Source organism: Cupressus sempervirens, chromosome 3, assembly GCF_028749045.1.
Source record: "Cupressus sempervirens isolate cs-2001-9-10 chromosome 3, ASM2874904v1, whole genome shotgun sequence".
Classification (NCBI taxonomy): Eukaryota; Viridiplantae; Streptophyta; class Pinopsida; order Cupressales; family Cupressaceae; genus Cupressus; species Cupressus sempervirens.
In genome coordinates, this window is record NC_143120.1 from 907,729,182 (window position 1) to 907,745,713 (window position 16,532).

Genomic DNA, 16,532 nt, shown 5'->3' on the forward strand with positions numbered 1-16,532 from the left:
CCCAATTTTAAAAGAAAAGTATTTGTACAAATTTCTACAATAATCTTTCTAATTTCTATAAGTGACACCTGCTATTTTTTACAAAATGGTGTTCAAAGGTTGCCCAAAGTAAATGCAAAGGGTATCATTTCTTGAAACACCTCACTCTCTTGATTACAACTCAATTAAATTTCAAAAATATGCTCAACAATAGGTGCTCCCAAATGGACATCCAAATGTCAAACCCAATTAAATTTCACTTTAGTTGAAATCCTCTTTTTCAAAAAATGGGATTTAAAATGGGAATTAAAAAGGAAATTCCAAATAACAAGTATTTTGAGGGAAGAAGGAATTCTTGTTTTAAGGGTCAAATGGGGATACTGAATCCACATTTCCCCATATTCCAATTCTCATTTTGCATACCCAAATAGTAGATTGAGAAATTTTTAGAATTTTGAATTCCAATTCCCACTCTAATCCATGATTCAAACGGACCCTAAGTGGCACTTGTTACACTTATGTTGTATATTGTACTTTAATAGTGAATATATTTTTATTTGTTTTCAAATTATAACAAGGCATTTGGGGAAAATAGTTTTTAAAGCAATGAGATAATTAATATTTAAAAAATTACATTTAAAAATGTAAATATTGTAATGCCATTAAATTTTTATAATCTATAAAATATCATATTATAAGATATCACATTAAATTAAAGTTGTTTTGTTTGTAGCAAAAATTTCACGATAAAAAAATAGAATATGGAGACCCTCCAAAAAAAGGGATTCTTATAATACAAAATCAAATCACCCAATCATATAATATATATAATATATAACATTCAAATAAATTATAAAACCTTATACATATTTCAAATATCTATCATACAATATTTTTATAATAACACTTTATTCCATATTTTTGTAAGCATAAAGTCAAATTGTCATTATTTACTTAAAAAATAGTTATGCATGTGAAATAAATTAAATAAGCTTTTAGGTGTCAAGACCTTACTTTGATTGGTCTTTCTTATAATTTTCTATGTTTAAGGTAGATGCATGTGAAATTAGTTGAATAAGCTTTTAATTCTAAGATCCCTACCTAAATTGATTTGACACTTATAAATATATACTTTATTTTTAATTATGAACTCAACTTTTCATATGGGGCTTATATATATATATATATATGGAAAATAGTTTTTGTAAAGAATAGGTTTTATGGTACAATTTATCTTTTGTGTTTAGAGGCATGATTAGACATTTTAACACAGTTTTTGAGTAAGTGATCCCTTAATAAATATATAATATCTTTCATAATTAAATATAATCTAAAATCAAAAACTTGGAAGGTTGGTTTTTCGTTTTTTTTAAAGAGAAGATGTATTGGTAAAAGGTTGTAACAAATCTATGGTTAAACAACACTAACTGTGAAATTTTAACTCTATATTGGTAATTAAAAATATCCAAATATAATCATGTGGTGGATATATTAATATATGAATATCACCATATTATGATATATGAATATCACCATACCGTGTAAATTAATAGGTAATATAAAATAAGTTTACTATATATGATGTTTAATTAGATTTTATTCCATATTTTTGTAAGCATAATATCAGTGTACCTTTGATTTCTTACAAAATGGCAGAACTCTTTAATTGTTAGAAAACATAAACATGTTTTTTTTAAGGTATCAGGACTCTACTTTAATTCTCGTGACTTTATTGATATTAATAAATTAAATAAACTTTTAGCTGTCAAGACCAGGGTTCTCTATGAGATGAATGTGAAATTAGTTGAAAAAGCTTTTGGTTGTCACTACCCTACCAAAATTGATCTGACACTTATCATTTTCTATCATTTTCCATATTTAAGACAGATACATGTGAAATCCCTGAAAAAAGAGAACAGCAAATGCAACAAAACAAATTAATCAAGAAAGCCCAAAATTAAATAATATTTTTCTATATTAGAAAAGTAAAGATCAGTATTTCCTTCTATTTAAAACATTTTAAATGCTGATGTTTCATTGATCTGTTATTTATATTCAATATATATAGAATATTGTTGTATTTTAGAACTCTGTTCAAAGAACAATCAACTATTCTATCATTGATCTGTTATATATACTATTTACAATGAAGAATGTTGAATATTAGAATTTTGCATAAACTGTTCTATAACTCAGCAATAAAGTACACAATTTATTAAAATACTGATGTTTCATCAGTCATATTATAAATGAGTTATATAGATATATAGCTCTCTAATTATAATTAGACTCCACACCAAATAATTACTAGTCAAGTTGTTCAAAAGACCTCACTGTCACTGTTGAAGAAGATGATAATTTAAGTCTGCAAAACAAAACTAAACATAGCCTAAAAGACTGACAAATTTCCTTCAAAGCAAAACAGGTGTTCATTATGTTAGACCTGATCCAGACCAAAAACCCTTATGAAATTTTCAAAATCAAAAAATAATAAAAACAAATGTATCAAGAAAAACCAGTCCCCCTATCTTAAGGCAGAAAACTAAAGAAGCTGAAGGGACTATATTGATATATAATGTTAGGCCTCACTGTTTTCAAGAATCAACAGGACTCTCGAACAGAACATGCAACTAATTGTGCCCAATGCCTCAGCTTCGTCTTCACTTCCTGAGAATTTTCACCTGCCAATAAATAAAATATAATATCGCATCAGAACCTTCCAGAATGCTCTGATCTCAGATAGAAAACATGGAATAAAAACAAAGATCTCAAGGATAATATATGCATTTATAAAAGAATAGCATTAGGCCTAATGAAACATAATCAGCATTAAGAGAGGCATCCAGCTTACAACCATGATATTGAGTATTCATAAGAATATTAATTATGGGCCTTAAAATAAGAGCATTTAATTTCTCTGACATAGCTATTAACAACCTGAAACAAGAGCATCCAACCTGCCATAATTATGCCCTAAATTAAAGCATTCAACCCAGTACAACATATTGCATTTTTCTAAGAATATCAGCTAACTTTGAAACAGGCTGTAATCATAAAGAGAATAAATAAAAGCATATGTTCTAGTAGGGATACCTAGTTTCCAAGATGTAAAAATCTATGAGCAATGTTATATGAGGGTGTCAAAAGGGGAAAAAAAGGTTGGCCTAATCAGTAGAGGAGGCTTAGGCCCCGTTTGGTTGCTGGAAGATGAGGGCCAAAACCGGGTTATCAGGGGCAAAACCAGGTTTTGCAAAAAAACTTTGTTGTTTGGTTGGTTAAAATTATAACCCGGTTTTCAATTTCATCTTCCAATTTTGGTCAAAAATTGGAAGAAGTTTCTTCCAGTAAAAAGGTGGAATTCGAAATTAAAACCAGGTTTTGAATTTTATGACAGTTTTTTTAATAATATTGTGAGGTACACAATATATTCATCTTCCTTGTCAACCAAACGGACCATTGGCTTTCCAAACCACAAAACCAGGTTTTCGAAAACCTGGTTATAAGATAACCTGGTTATGTCAAAAATTCATCTTCCCCAACCAAACGGAGCCTTAAGGTTTTGGATTCAAATCCGGTGGCCTGCTTCTTTGATGCATTGGTTCTGATGATGAATAGGTGCATCTTCAGGATATCAGTCTCGCCTCAAGCTACTACACAAAAGGTTAAGAAAAGGCTATTCAGCTACTCCAATACATCAATCCATAAACTATGGTATAACTTCTACATTGGTACATCTTCAGACTGGACAAACATTTCTGGAAATCTGATTTAATGTCAAATTCCATATTCAGATAATATAGCCTTGAAATAGGATGCAACATATGAAAAAAACAGTGTATTTTGATTCATCTCACTTATCAATGCAGATTGGTATTTGGATGAGAATTTGCTTTGAGATGATTCAATCTCAAATAAGAATCAAAGAATGCCAGAGGGGCTTATTTTAAACTATGAATTCAGAGGGAAAAAAGAAAGCATTCTGAAACTACATATGCATTCGCAAAATGGCACTAACACTTAAAAACATCAAAATCTGAGAGTTCACAAATGGAAACAACATGTGCATGCAATTTAGGCAGGAATTAATTGTGAGCTTCTCATCTCGGAGGTGTTGGGTTCGAGTCTACTCGAACATAACACATTAAAAAAAAAAATCTGGACAAATAATAAACCCAAATCCATTTGTCTATACCTGGGCTAGAGATTCTCCATGCATCAGAGACTGGACTTGAAGGGCTTTGAGCACAAGACTCTGATCCATGCACTGAGCTGCCCTCTGGAGAAGACTTAAACCTAGAAACATTGAATTGCCTATTAATGGCATAGTACAAATCCAGAGCAGGGAAAGTGTTGCAAAGATGATCATGATCTTCATCAAGGCTAAACCTAAACCCTAGATCAATGCATCCCCTGAGCTCCTCCAGATCTTCATCCCTCAGACACCTTGATCTCTCCCCACAATCTGAAACACTCCTATTCACTGCCCTGTTCTCTTTCCCTTTCTCTTTCTCTTTCTCTTTCTCTTTCTGTTTCTCACACACCACCTGATCCCTTTTCCTCAGCCATGATTCTTCCCTTGAAAGTTCATTGCATGATCTTTGTTTCTGTAGCAAATGCCTCTTTCTCCCCAACTTTGGAAGGTTCTGATTCATACCATTATTTTTATTCCCGCCAAATCCCGTGTTTTTGCAAACACTGCCATTGGGATCTTCACAGGCCAGTACAGAGGGATTTCTTTCCTCCCCTGCCATCACAGAAGAAAAGCTGATTTCCCAGGGAAAAAACACTAAATAAAACGGAGGCTTTAAGGAAACCTGAACCTCATGCAATGGACCGCATGACTTATTTATAATTTTTTGAAAAACAACCTAAAAAGACTAAATATAGTAGAGGCCCTAATATTAGAATTTTGGTGACCCAATTCTGCTGCCGCGTGTGGATCCTTGCCCCTAACATGGAAACTGACTTTATTCCTCTCCTCATCATTATTTTTATTAATCAGCATTGTGATTTCAAATTCAAATCACTTTAGTGCCTTCCATGTCCGATTTAAATTCTCCTTGTGTTGAGTTAATGTTTTAATTGGGTTTTAATGGTTTCCCTCCACTTTATTAGGGTTTGTGTAATTGGGTTTTAATGGTTTCCCTCCACTTTATTAGGGTTTGTGCTGTATTAAACGCCCATACCTTGTAAAGTGAAAAAAAAAAAAAATTTATATTTATTTCTTTAATTTTAACTATATTTAGAAAGAAACTATTAATAAATGTCATAGAGAAAATTTTCTTGTATGTCAAAGAAATATTCCTAGTTCTTCTATATATACTTACAATCTTTTTGTGTTATATATATATATATATATATATATATATATATATATATATATATATATATATATATATATATATATATATATATATATATATATATCAAGTTAGCTTGTGATTTTAAAGTTTATGTAATTTATTTATTTTTTTAAATCAAGTTTGTTAGGCTTTCTCCAATTCATTATAATTTATACTACATTAGTATCAATAGATTGTAAGTAGTGGTATATAAATATATTGTGGTTATAATTTGAACCTTGATGAATGCTTCAAGTATTTAAATGGAACAATAATCATTATTTTATTAATTGATGTAAGAATAAAATTACATAAATTTAGAAAATAAAGACCTTGTCTAAAAAAGAGTAATACTCACCAAAAGTCTAATACAATCTAAAACCATTACACAAATAAACCTTATATTTTAAACAATTACATACAAACTATAAAAGAGTCCAACACAATAAACATTTTAATATGATATTCTCTAAACATTTCTTTGTTAAGATTATTGTAATGTGAAATAATCATTATCTAATTCTTATTATCATATAAAAAAATTATAGATAATAGTTCTTGAAAAATATTAGAATTTTATTCAACTATTTGCATCTTAAACAATAACAAAATAATATGCATTTAAAACTTTCAATTACCAATATATTTCATAAAATAAAAACATCACCTTCTTGATTTTTAGCTAGCACAAATCCCTCTTAAAGATTGGTTTTCTAAGAGCCTCCTCAAATTGGCTATATTATTATATTCTTATGGTTTTTATTTTAGATAATCAAATTTTAATTTGAGTAACACATTGGATAAAATAAAACTATCTAAAATATGTGTAGGTTATTAAAGAAAGAATAAATTGAAATGACAAGCACTTGAGCGTTGTCTTGCAACTCCCTCCACTCACTCAAGAAAACGGTCAGATCAAAGGCCAATCATAATCATCGTTTTATATCCTTTTTGTGGGCATACGCCCATAATTCCACCATCAATTTTGACTTTTATTAACTAGGCATGCTTTTTGTTGGGCTCCTGCCTTGTTTTCCAAGGATGCCTTACATGTTTCCCTTCTTTTGAAAACCCTTATTTTAATATTAATTTGAAAGGTTTTAAGAACTAAAGATAGTGGAGAGCTATCAAAGCTTCCATTAATATTTTTTTATCCCTAAGTATTAATTGTATTCCTCTAAAGATGAGCTTTCATTTGGTGCTGGCCAACATATGCATAATTGGTGTCTCTATTATTCCTTTCTAATCTCATGCCTTTCAAGTGTTGTTAAATACATTTGTTTAAGATGATGGTGTTGTTGATAAGTTTGGCCCACGTATACATGATTTTGAAGCTCCACAACTTATAATAGTCCGGTTGTATGTTTTACATGTTTTGTATATGTAGAATAAGAGTAAACAAAATGCATTGTTTTTAGTGAGGGTATTAAGAGGATTGTTTTGAATCAACTAAATATAAGAGATGTACCTATTTATATTAATAATTTCTTAAAATGGATTGATAATCTATATTATTTAAATATATATTAGTTTTAAATTTATAATTTTAAAAAAAAATTGTCTCCAAAGCCTATCTTAATGTTCAGTAGTCCATATCTTGGGTACTTAAGGTAATTTAGGGTGAGATTAATCTATTAGCGATGCATGAGCAAGCTTACAAAATAGGTGTGTCGCTTAAATCTAGACCTCAAATTCAAACCCAATACTTAAGCCTCATTTGCTAATCATGTGGACTAGTGTTGAAGGCTTAATTTTTAATAAGTTATCAATAGGCTTTGGGTAAGGGTTGGCGTTTTTCTAAATTACAAGTGGCACAAACAAGATTGTTGTCCTATTGTGTGTTTTTTTTTAATTAAAAGTGGCAAAAACAAGAGAGTTGTCCTATTGATACAATAGCTCAGAGAGTGTTGAATTGGCCAACAAGTAGTAACAACATATTAACATTACATTAATCGCTAACTACTAACATAAAAAACATCAAAAAATGGAGATCGTCCAAGTAATCAAGAAAGTCAAGTAGTATCCAGTATACCATCTAAACTAATTTGTGTTTGATAAAGGGCCACGTAGTGCCATCCTCATTCATAAGCATAAAAACACTACTAATAATATCGAAACTAAGACTAAAATAGCATTGACAATCTTGATATTGTGCCTAAAATGATAATTAACAACAAAGAAATTGAGGATTATTGTTTTGTCTAGAAACTTCCATCATTATTTATAGGAATTGTATCATCTTAAAATGGAAGCGCTTTAATTAAATGATGGTTTAGCATCCATTTAATGTGATTTCATCATAAATTGGACTTAATTTGGATTCTCCCGTTTATTCTTGTCTCTTTGTATTCCTCCTAGATGGAATCAGGGTAGGATCTAATGGTTCCTCCTTTGTATTCCTAATCTATGCTGCAAAGCTCGAGGTAGGACCTATCCTCTTGGTATCCTCGTTTCCCATCTTCCGATCACCAAAATCTCTTTTCTCATCAAAATGAGATTTTTCTTAAGATTTGCATGGAATTTCCTAAAACTAATGCTTGTTTTGGGACCCCAAGGGAATACCAACACTTTCTAGGCCCTAAGATCAAATATATAGTGCATCCCTACCCTATTCAAGGATGTGATAAGTTCTAACCTTGGGACCTATTTTGGGTCCCCTTCTCAATTCTCGTGTCAGGGTTGATCCAAGGCATTATTTTCCTTGCTCAATCAGCCAATGAGAGAGATTTTATTATGAATCCTTTATAAGCACTTCATTTCTTTCATTTTTTATCCATCCACAATTTATAACAAGCATCCAACAGCTACCCATCATTCATACGCACTTCAAACCTTCAAGCATTCAAGCAACCAAGCCATCTTTAAGTACATTCAAGGAGATTCTTTTGCAAACCATTGGAGAGGAGATCCGTTGCATTCAAGGTGCTTTCAAGGAGCTTCAAAGGAGTTCATCTGGGAGCTTCATCATCTATCTTCCATATTCATGCTATAACCTTTCAAGATCTAACTTCCTCAATTGGTGATAGTGGAGCTTGTTATCAATATTGGATATTCAACATTCATCATTCTTCTACATTCACACCTACCTGATCCAAATCAACTTTCTAAAGTGAGCTTATTGCATTTGATTGAGAAATCCTAATTTTGTAAGGTGAATTTGTTCATTTGCTTTACTTTACAACATTGCAATTATTTCTATTTCAAGGTTAATTCCTAAACTAAGGTTTGACCAAGGGAAACCCCCCATCAATAAAACAAAATCATTTTTCTAGTAGGTTACAGATCTTTGAAGGCATAACAAAGTGTAGATTTGGATACCCTCAAAGATCTGAAATAAATTTTGGGATCAAACATAAAAGGGCAGGGTCATATTTCATCCCCACCCTTACAGTTTGACCATATCCTTAATTGACACTGCCTCTGCAGGTCAACTCTGACATGGAGTTGAATGATTTGCAAGTTTTGTAGATCTTGTAGTTCTAAATCTGGAGCCAAATATGTTTGATGTTTAGAGCAATACGAAGGGTAGAAAATTAGATCCAATATTCCATTCACTTTTCAAAGTTAATCATTTTATTTCCTTTATTCATTTCATCACATTTACTTTATTGTATTTCATGGCTCTTGATACATTAGGGTTTTAAGGTTCTTGCATTCTTTCTCTAATTCTAGACAAGCATTAGATCTTTGTTTGAATTAGTGTTCCTTCATTATTTGTATTGTATTGATCTACTTAGATCTAATTACCTTAAAGTTAGAATTCAAAGGATTAATCCCCTTAACTTCCCTTTGAGGTGTAAGGTCAACCCTAACCTGAAATGTGGAGTAATTGAAATCTTCCTTATTGCTTCACATTTCACCTTATACAAGAATAAATATTTAAAAAAGAAAAAAATTGTAAATATCAATAACTTTAAAATTACCAATATATAATCTACTGATATATATATATATATATATATATATATATATATATATATATATATATATATATATATATATATATATATATATATATATATATATGTATGTATGTATGTATGTATGTATGTATGTATGTATGTATGTATGTATGTATGTATGTATGTATGTATGTATGTATGTATGTATGTATGTATGTAAGAGTGTGGATAGTGAAACCATTAAATATCTATAGAAGTAGTCTTACCCTCCAAGATTTTATGATACACAAGGCGTTCATAAATAAATTACTCCTTAAGATGTTACCCTTTGTAAGAGATAAATGACATAATATTTGTCTTCACTAGAGAAATTAGGCATTAATTTCTTATTGGGCCATATTTCCTAAAATTGATGGAACCAAAGGTAGAAAGTAATATGTAAATATTGTTATAGTATTTACACATTTCATTAAATGTAAATAGTATTCTTCTAGAGATCATTTGTGTTAAGAGTTTTTCATTCAGCATTTTCAATCATTCTCTATCCAAATGATGAATCACAAAGAGTGCATTGAAACACTTACACAATTGTCCTCTTGAATATTATTCACATGTAAAAAGTAATTAACATAGGAAATTTTCTTGGGGATCAGATATTTGAGAGAGATTCAAATATCCAAAATTTCAATCTTTTTTCAATTAATATCGTCTTATATTATCTACGTAGTAATGGAAGCATTTAAAGAATATCTTGGTGAAGAAATAAATCATGAATGCAATATTTATGAACTTCCACAAGAGAATGCATGCAACAAGAATTAGCTAAAAAATATCATGAAATGCAAATGTGCAATTATATCCTTCTATATGCATAACAAGGAAGAAACGGGAAGGTGAAAGTAAAACATTAAATAACCCTCTAAGAGATGTGAGACATGTTAAACATTAGTGGAGAAGTTATACGATTTTTTATGTATCTAATAGGTGAGGCAAGGAAACTATTAAGAAATTTAAGCTACTGTAAACAAATCTAATAAGTTCAAGAACTAGATGTGTTATAATTCTTTTCACACTAACATCACAATAGGTATAAAAGAAACTAAACCATTTTCTCCTTACGGATAAAAATAACTAAAATGAGCGTTGACATCAAGAGCTAATAAGACACTTATTTAGAACACAAGACTCTCTCACAAACAAAGTAGAAGAGAAAAATTTATAGGAAAAAATCCTTCAAAAAGATAAATAAATTTAACACCAAGGATAACCTTGTTGATCCCACACTATTGTTGTAATACAAGATAGTGAACAATATTAAAGATTTAGTAAAAATTCTTGTGATTTTCACCAAAGTAAACAAATATTCTAATGAGAGAAACATCGTCATGATAAAGTTGTTAAAGGAAATAAATGTGATTTGAAATTTTTTGAAGGAAATAAATGTGAATTTTGATACATTTATATTCATTATTACTCAAGTAGGTTGCATGAAAAGTGGATGGAACTTTGGTTATTATTCAAAAGAATAATGTGACAATTAAGCAATAGACTAAAGTTTTACATATTTTATTAAAGCCATATTAACTCATGGTAGGAATTACACTTTGATGCTCAACCTTAATGGATAAAAATGCAATGACATTTTTTATTTCAAGACTAAAAAAATCATTATCCATTTATGATTAGGTAACTAGTTAGTCGATCATCTCTAAGTAAATATTATACATGAGATACCTCTCATAGAAGTGGATTAAATTTAACTGGTCAACCTAAGGTCATAAACTTGAAATGGGCTAGCATAATCTATGCATCGTAACATTACTTAGACTATTATTTAACTAATTAATGAAATTTTCAATCTAGAGTAATTATCTACTACTCTTTAAAGCTATAATCAACCTATTTGATCAATACTAATCCTATGTCATGAAACAACATCTACATTATATTAACAATGAATACAACTCTAATTTTATAAAATACATATACTAAGAATAAGTAAGACACAGTAACTAATCCACCAATGATGTCCAAAGCCATAGAAACACAATCATGTAATTCAAACAATATTTTGTTGAATATGTAAGAAAACTAGGCTATTGAATTGGATGTCCACAAACTTACAAACTCTTAAACCTTTCAACCAGTTTCACTAAACTTAGTTTAATCCTTTAATTACTTAGGATACAATCATGAAAAGAATATAGATCATCAAACACATAAAACTCTAGATTTACATGGAAAACTTAGTTAAATGGAAAATGATAGAGAAGATTAATTCTCAAATTTATGAACATCAGTTAAGTTGGATTAAAAATAAAATCTACTTAATAGAGGCTCATTGTCAAAAGGTATAACTACCCAAAAGAGAAGGCTTGTTGTCAAATGTAGACAAATGAAAGAGAATAGATCCACCACTAATATGCAACACCAACACAACTCAAAGATCTAAAGTCACCTCAAATTTACTACTTTTGATATCCAACACATTAAGGTTCACATTGGGGTTGGGTAGATAGAGATGAGACTTTGTACATTGAGATTTCCTCAAAAAGGATAAAATTATTTTTGTAAAAATGATTATGGCATTTGTACCATTAAGGCTCTTGTAGGAATGAATTAAATGTTATGTTTTGTTTCTAAGTTTAATGACCTCATAGTTCTATGATCTCTTGCTCTTAAACTTTATCAATACTGTGTTTAATATGCTTCTTTTAAGTTTTAGTTTTCTTTTAACTGCAATACAAGGGAACCTATTGTATGTTAAAAATATATATACTAGCACATAGGAAGTTTTTTATCTTATTTTCTTTAGGTTCTATGTTGGGGGCATTACAAAGGTCTTCTATGGTCCACTTCTTATTCCTTTCCACCATGGGATTTCTTAGTGACAACCTATTCAAAAATTGCATATGGTTATTTTCTTGGATGATAGTGGAAGATTCCACAATTACATGATTAGTATAAATAAAGGAGAAATCATTCAATAACATGAGTGACATTTGTGTAGACTTTAAGGGTGTACTTATATAACTATGATGTTTGAAAAAGGATCTATCTCCCTGATTGTATGATAGTGAGTGAAATGTGGTGTAGAGAATAAAAACATAATCCCCCCCCCCCCCCCATTACACGATACACCAATTTATATTACATCAATTTTCATTACATTTATTACATCAAATTATACATTTGGAGCTAGTTCCAATACACCAATAACTTTCTTCAACATTTTCCAAGCATCCTTACTTGTAAGAGTTATAATGCTAAGCAATAAGTGAGCCTCAAGTTTTTCCACCCAACAATGTGATCCTTGAGGAACCACCCCTAGGCTAGGAGACAAAACCATGATCCACTAGGTCTAGGCATCTAGGGTTTAGTATTAAAAGATCACCAGGAAGAACAATTAGAGAAGATCTTGTGTACAAAGGTTGTAACCACATCTAGGTGAGTGTCATCGCACCTTCCCAAGTTTTGGGATCAACCTCTTGGGCCTGAGGCCATCCTGTCATATAGAATGCATTTCCCTGAGTACTCCAATGGGGATGGGCACAACCTAATAATACTAAGATCAACCTTCTAGGTTAGGGACCTAAAGTTTGTGCACATCCCTTCCCTAAGTACTCTAGCAACTACTTTATTTATCTTGATTAATGTGTGAAATCCTAGCCCATCCCATAGATTTTTTTATTAATATATCACTACTAATGCAACTCACTTATAGAGCCAGCCTGCATAGGCCACTGGTCTCTAGGCATAGGATCCTCCAACAGCCACTTTTGGGCCTAGCACCTATGATGAGCCACTCACCCAGGGTTTCCTACCCTACTTTAGAACCAATATACAAGACATGCAAAGTTACACAAGTCAAGGCATCTCAAAAAATTCATGTAATAGAAATAAAGCCAATTAAGATCAACCAATAGAGAAAACTAACTATAGGATATTGAACAGTGAACCACAAAACTAGGAAAATAGTAACATGCATCTATTTCTTATAACTACGCATCCATTCAATTTTATTGCATATTTATTCAATATAATCGCGCATCCATCCAATGTTGACATGCATACATCAAGGAGAACTGCACATCTATTTAGTATAACCACACATATGTCAAGCAAAATTATGCACATGTTCATTATAACCACGCATTTGTTTAATGTAATTGCACATTCATCGGGAAGAGTGAGGCATTTGTATTGACTGGTCAAAAGGGGTAAAATATAGGGTTGTGCATATGCTTAGTATAACTATGCATATGTGCAGTCTTCATGTGCATTTATTCTAGGGAACTCAAAATATATATAAAGAAATCTACGAATTGAATGCTGAGATCGAATAAGGTAGAGGAGAGTTTTCCAGTACCATTTGGGTTGAGATCCCAAGTTGAAAACCCCATAGCCATTCCTGATCAAGGAATTCAATTCCTAGCATTATTGTCTATACGTGATTCCACACTCAAGATTCCATCATAGAAAACAAAAGGGATACAGTCACACACAATTCAAACATAACAGACAGAGATATATATCTATGTATATTTGCATTATCTAAAGTAGTATATTTATTTGATCTATGTCGTCCTAAGTTACATCATATTCAATAAAATGGGGTATCAAGACCTACTTTTTTGCTTGTGTCCATATGAAATTGGGCTTGAGTCCATGAAAGATGAAAGATTCCAACCTCTAGTTTGTATCTTTCTCAATCTTAGTCTAGGTATCCTCTATTTTTGTACACATGGTGATCTTCAAAATATCAATTTGACTATAGTTTTTGCAAATAATATTTCTTATAATTTATTTTTCCAGGAAGTCCCTTATTTATAGGGATTCATTTAGTTTACAGATGGTTGCAGTCGTTGCACAGCTCATTAAGTTTTAATTTAATATTTCTTCTTTGTTTTTAAGAAATTTATTAAATGGACTACCTAGGCTTGTCATTTATCAAGGTATCTTAGGAAGATAATTCACAAAAGTGTGGGTGGTGAGTTATTTTAAAAGGTGTGTGTTTACTCCCTAGGTCAAGGGTTCTATTGTCGAGGTTCTTTTTCCACTCCATATTTTTTTTAATAACAAGTTCAAGATTTAAATCTCTAGATGTCATGTATTACTTAATTTATTTGTTCAAAGGATCTAGTTTTAATTTATAATTTGTAAGAGTTGTTAATCCTAATTAATAACATATACAACAAAGAAAATTTACACTTTTACTCAAGCATATATGTATGCACCCATATATACTAAGGTAATTGTGCAGATTGATTCAATAACAATCAAATGAAAGCCAAAGTAAAACACCAAACATTAATGTCTCAAATATACAATTTCCCCAAAATCCCAAATACAGTGACCAACTCCTATAAGGAACTCTAGCTTTTTGGTGCCTATGGACCATGGTTTTATCTCTAAATAAAGAAATAGCATAGAGGCTTTTGTACATGTTCCTACACACACCTACATCACCAACAAGTATACATATACATGACAGTGCAATAGTAGATGGGTCAGTAGGGTTAGATTCAATAATCATACCCATGAAAGTATATAAAACATGTAATAAGAAAAATCATCTTAACATCATATCTCTTGTCTCAGCATGGAAAATAAATCTAGTGCATAATATATCATGTCGCTAGGGTGGGCACTACATCCTCCTCCCCTAGGACTAGGCTTTCTCTTGAAAGCCAACAAATAAATATGGATATGATATCATGTATCTATCAACATCCTCCCAAGTAGCAAAAGTGTTAGCAATGGGGTCCCATTAGACCCTGACTTATTCCACAATACGACCCTTGAGGTATAGGGTTCTCTGATGAAGTATGTGCACTGGATCTAAAGCCATCTCCCCATACACAACTTGTAAATAATGCCAATTCAAAACATGAGAAATATAACGAATGTATTCTCTAAGAAAAATATATAAAAAACATCATGTGTGTGAGAAAGGCTAAGTGGCAAGGCAAGCCAGTAGGAAACAAGTCCAACCCTCTCTAATATCTTGAATGGTCCAACAAATCATGGTGCTAATTTAGATCCCTCTCCATATCTAATTGGACTCTTTCGTGGTTATACCCTCAAAAACACCTTGGTCCCTACTGAAAATTGCTTATCTATTCTATGAGCATCAGTGTACTTCTTATGTTGGTCATATGATGTAACCAAATATTCCCTAATCCTTTGTACTTGTCTTTCCATATCCAGAAGCATTTATGGTCCCAAACCTACTCTATTCTCAAGATGATCCCAACTCAAGGGAGTATGACAATGTCAACCATATAATGCTTGGAAGGGTGTCATACCTATAGAGATGTGATACCCCATTTTGTAAGAAAACTTTACAAGATATAGGTAATCATCCCAAAAAAATTGTTGGTCCATAACATACACCTGCAACATATCTTCCAAAACTTGGTTTACCCTTCCGTCTGTGTGTTTGTTTTTGAGTGATAGGTTGAATTGAAATTTAATTGTGTGCCTAAAGATTTCTGGAGGAATGTCTATAATACTAAGGTGAAGATGAGATTCCTATCTAAAATGATCTTTTTAGGTACCCCATGAAGCCTGACCACCTCCTTCAAGAATACTCTGGCTACTGAGCTAGTTGTATCAAAAGACTGAATGGGAATAAAGTGTGCTACATTTGTGATTCTATCCACAATTACCATGATAGCATCATGTCTATGGTGTGTCAAGGGTACACCAACTATGAAGTCTATACAAATTATATCCCACTTCCATCTAGGGATAAAGTGTGGCTACAAGAGTCCTACTAGATGTTGGTGTTTTGCCTTCACCCTTTGGCATTCTAAGCATTTGTCCATAAAGTCTTCTACATCTCTCTTGAGATGCTCCTAGAAGTAGAGTCACCTCAAGTCTTTGTGCATCTTCTTAACTTCTAGGTGAGCTAAGCATGGTGCCTTATGTGCCTCTACAAAAATGATCCCTCTGCATTCTTCAAAAACATATACTTTGTGTTGGTATCTTAACAATCCATCTTCTTCTAAGTGATACCCAGATAACCTTCCTCCTAAGTTTGATCCTGAATCCATTTTTAACTTTACTTCTTGATACCCTTTGTTAATATATATCCCTTTTAGTATATGACTATGTATATCCATATTGATAATGAGGGCAGAGACATCATGTCTATGCCTACTAAGTGAATTTGCCACCACATTTTCTTTTCCCTTAATATACTTTACATCAAATTCATATTCGCATAGGAATTCCATCCATCTATGTTGCCTTGCATTAATATTTGGTTGATTAAATATATATTGAATGATTATGTGATCTGTAT

General features: G+C 31.4%; 1 protein-coding gene across 1 annotated transcript; it reads right to left on the bottom strand.

Moving 5' to 3' along the window:
* Window positions 1–2,190: 2,190 nt before the first annotated feature.
* Window positions 2,191–4,821, bottom strand: LOC149569728 (uncharacterized). Its single transcript, XM_089822458.1, has 2 exons — window positions 4,172–4,821; window positions 2,191–2,660 (listed from the first exon to the last, which is right to left on the bottom strand). Exons 1-2 carry the CDS (start codon window positions 4,728–4,730, stop codon window positions 2,581–2,583), a joined length of 639 nt encoding a protein of 212 aa, XP_089678584.1. The 5' UTR covers window positions 4,731–4,821; the 3' UTR covers window positions 2,191–2,580.
* Window positions 4,822–16,532: the final 11,711 nt, after the last annotated feature.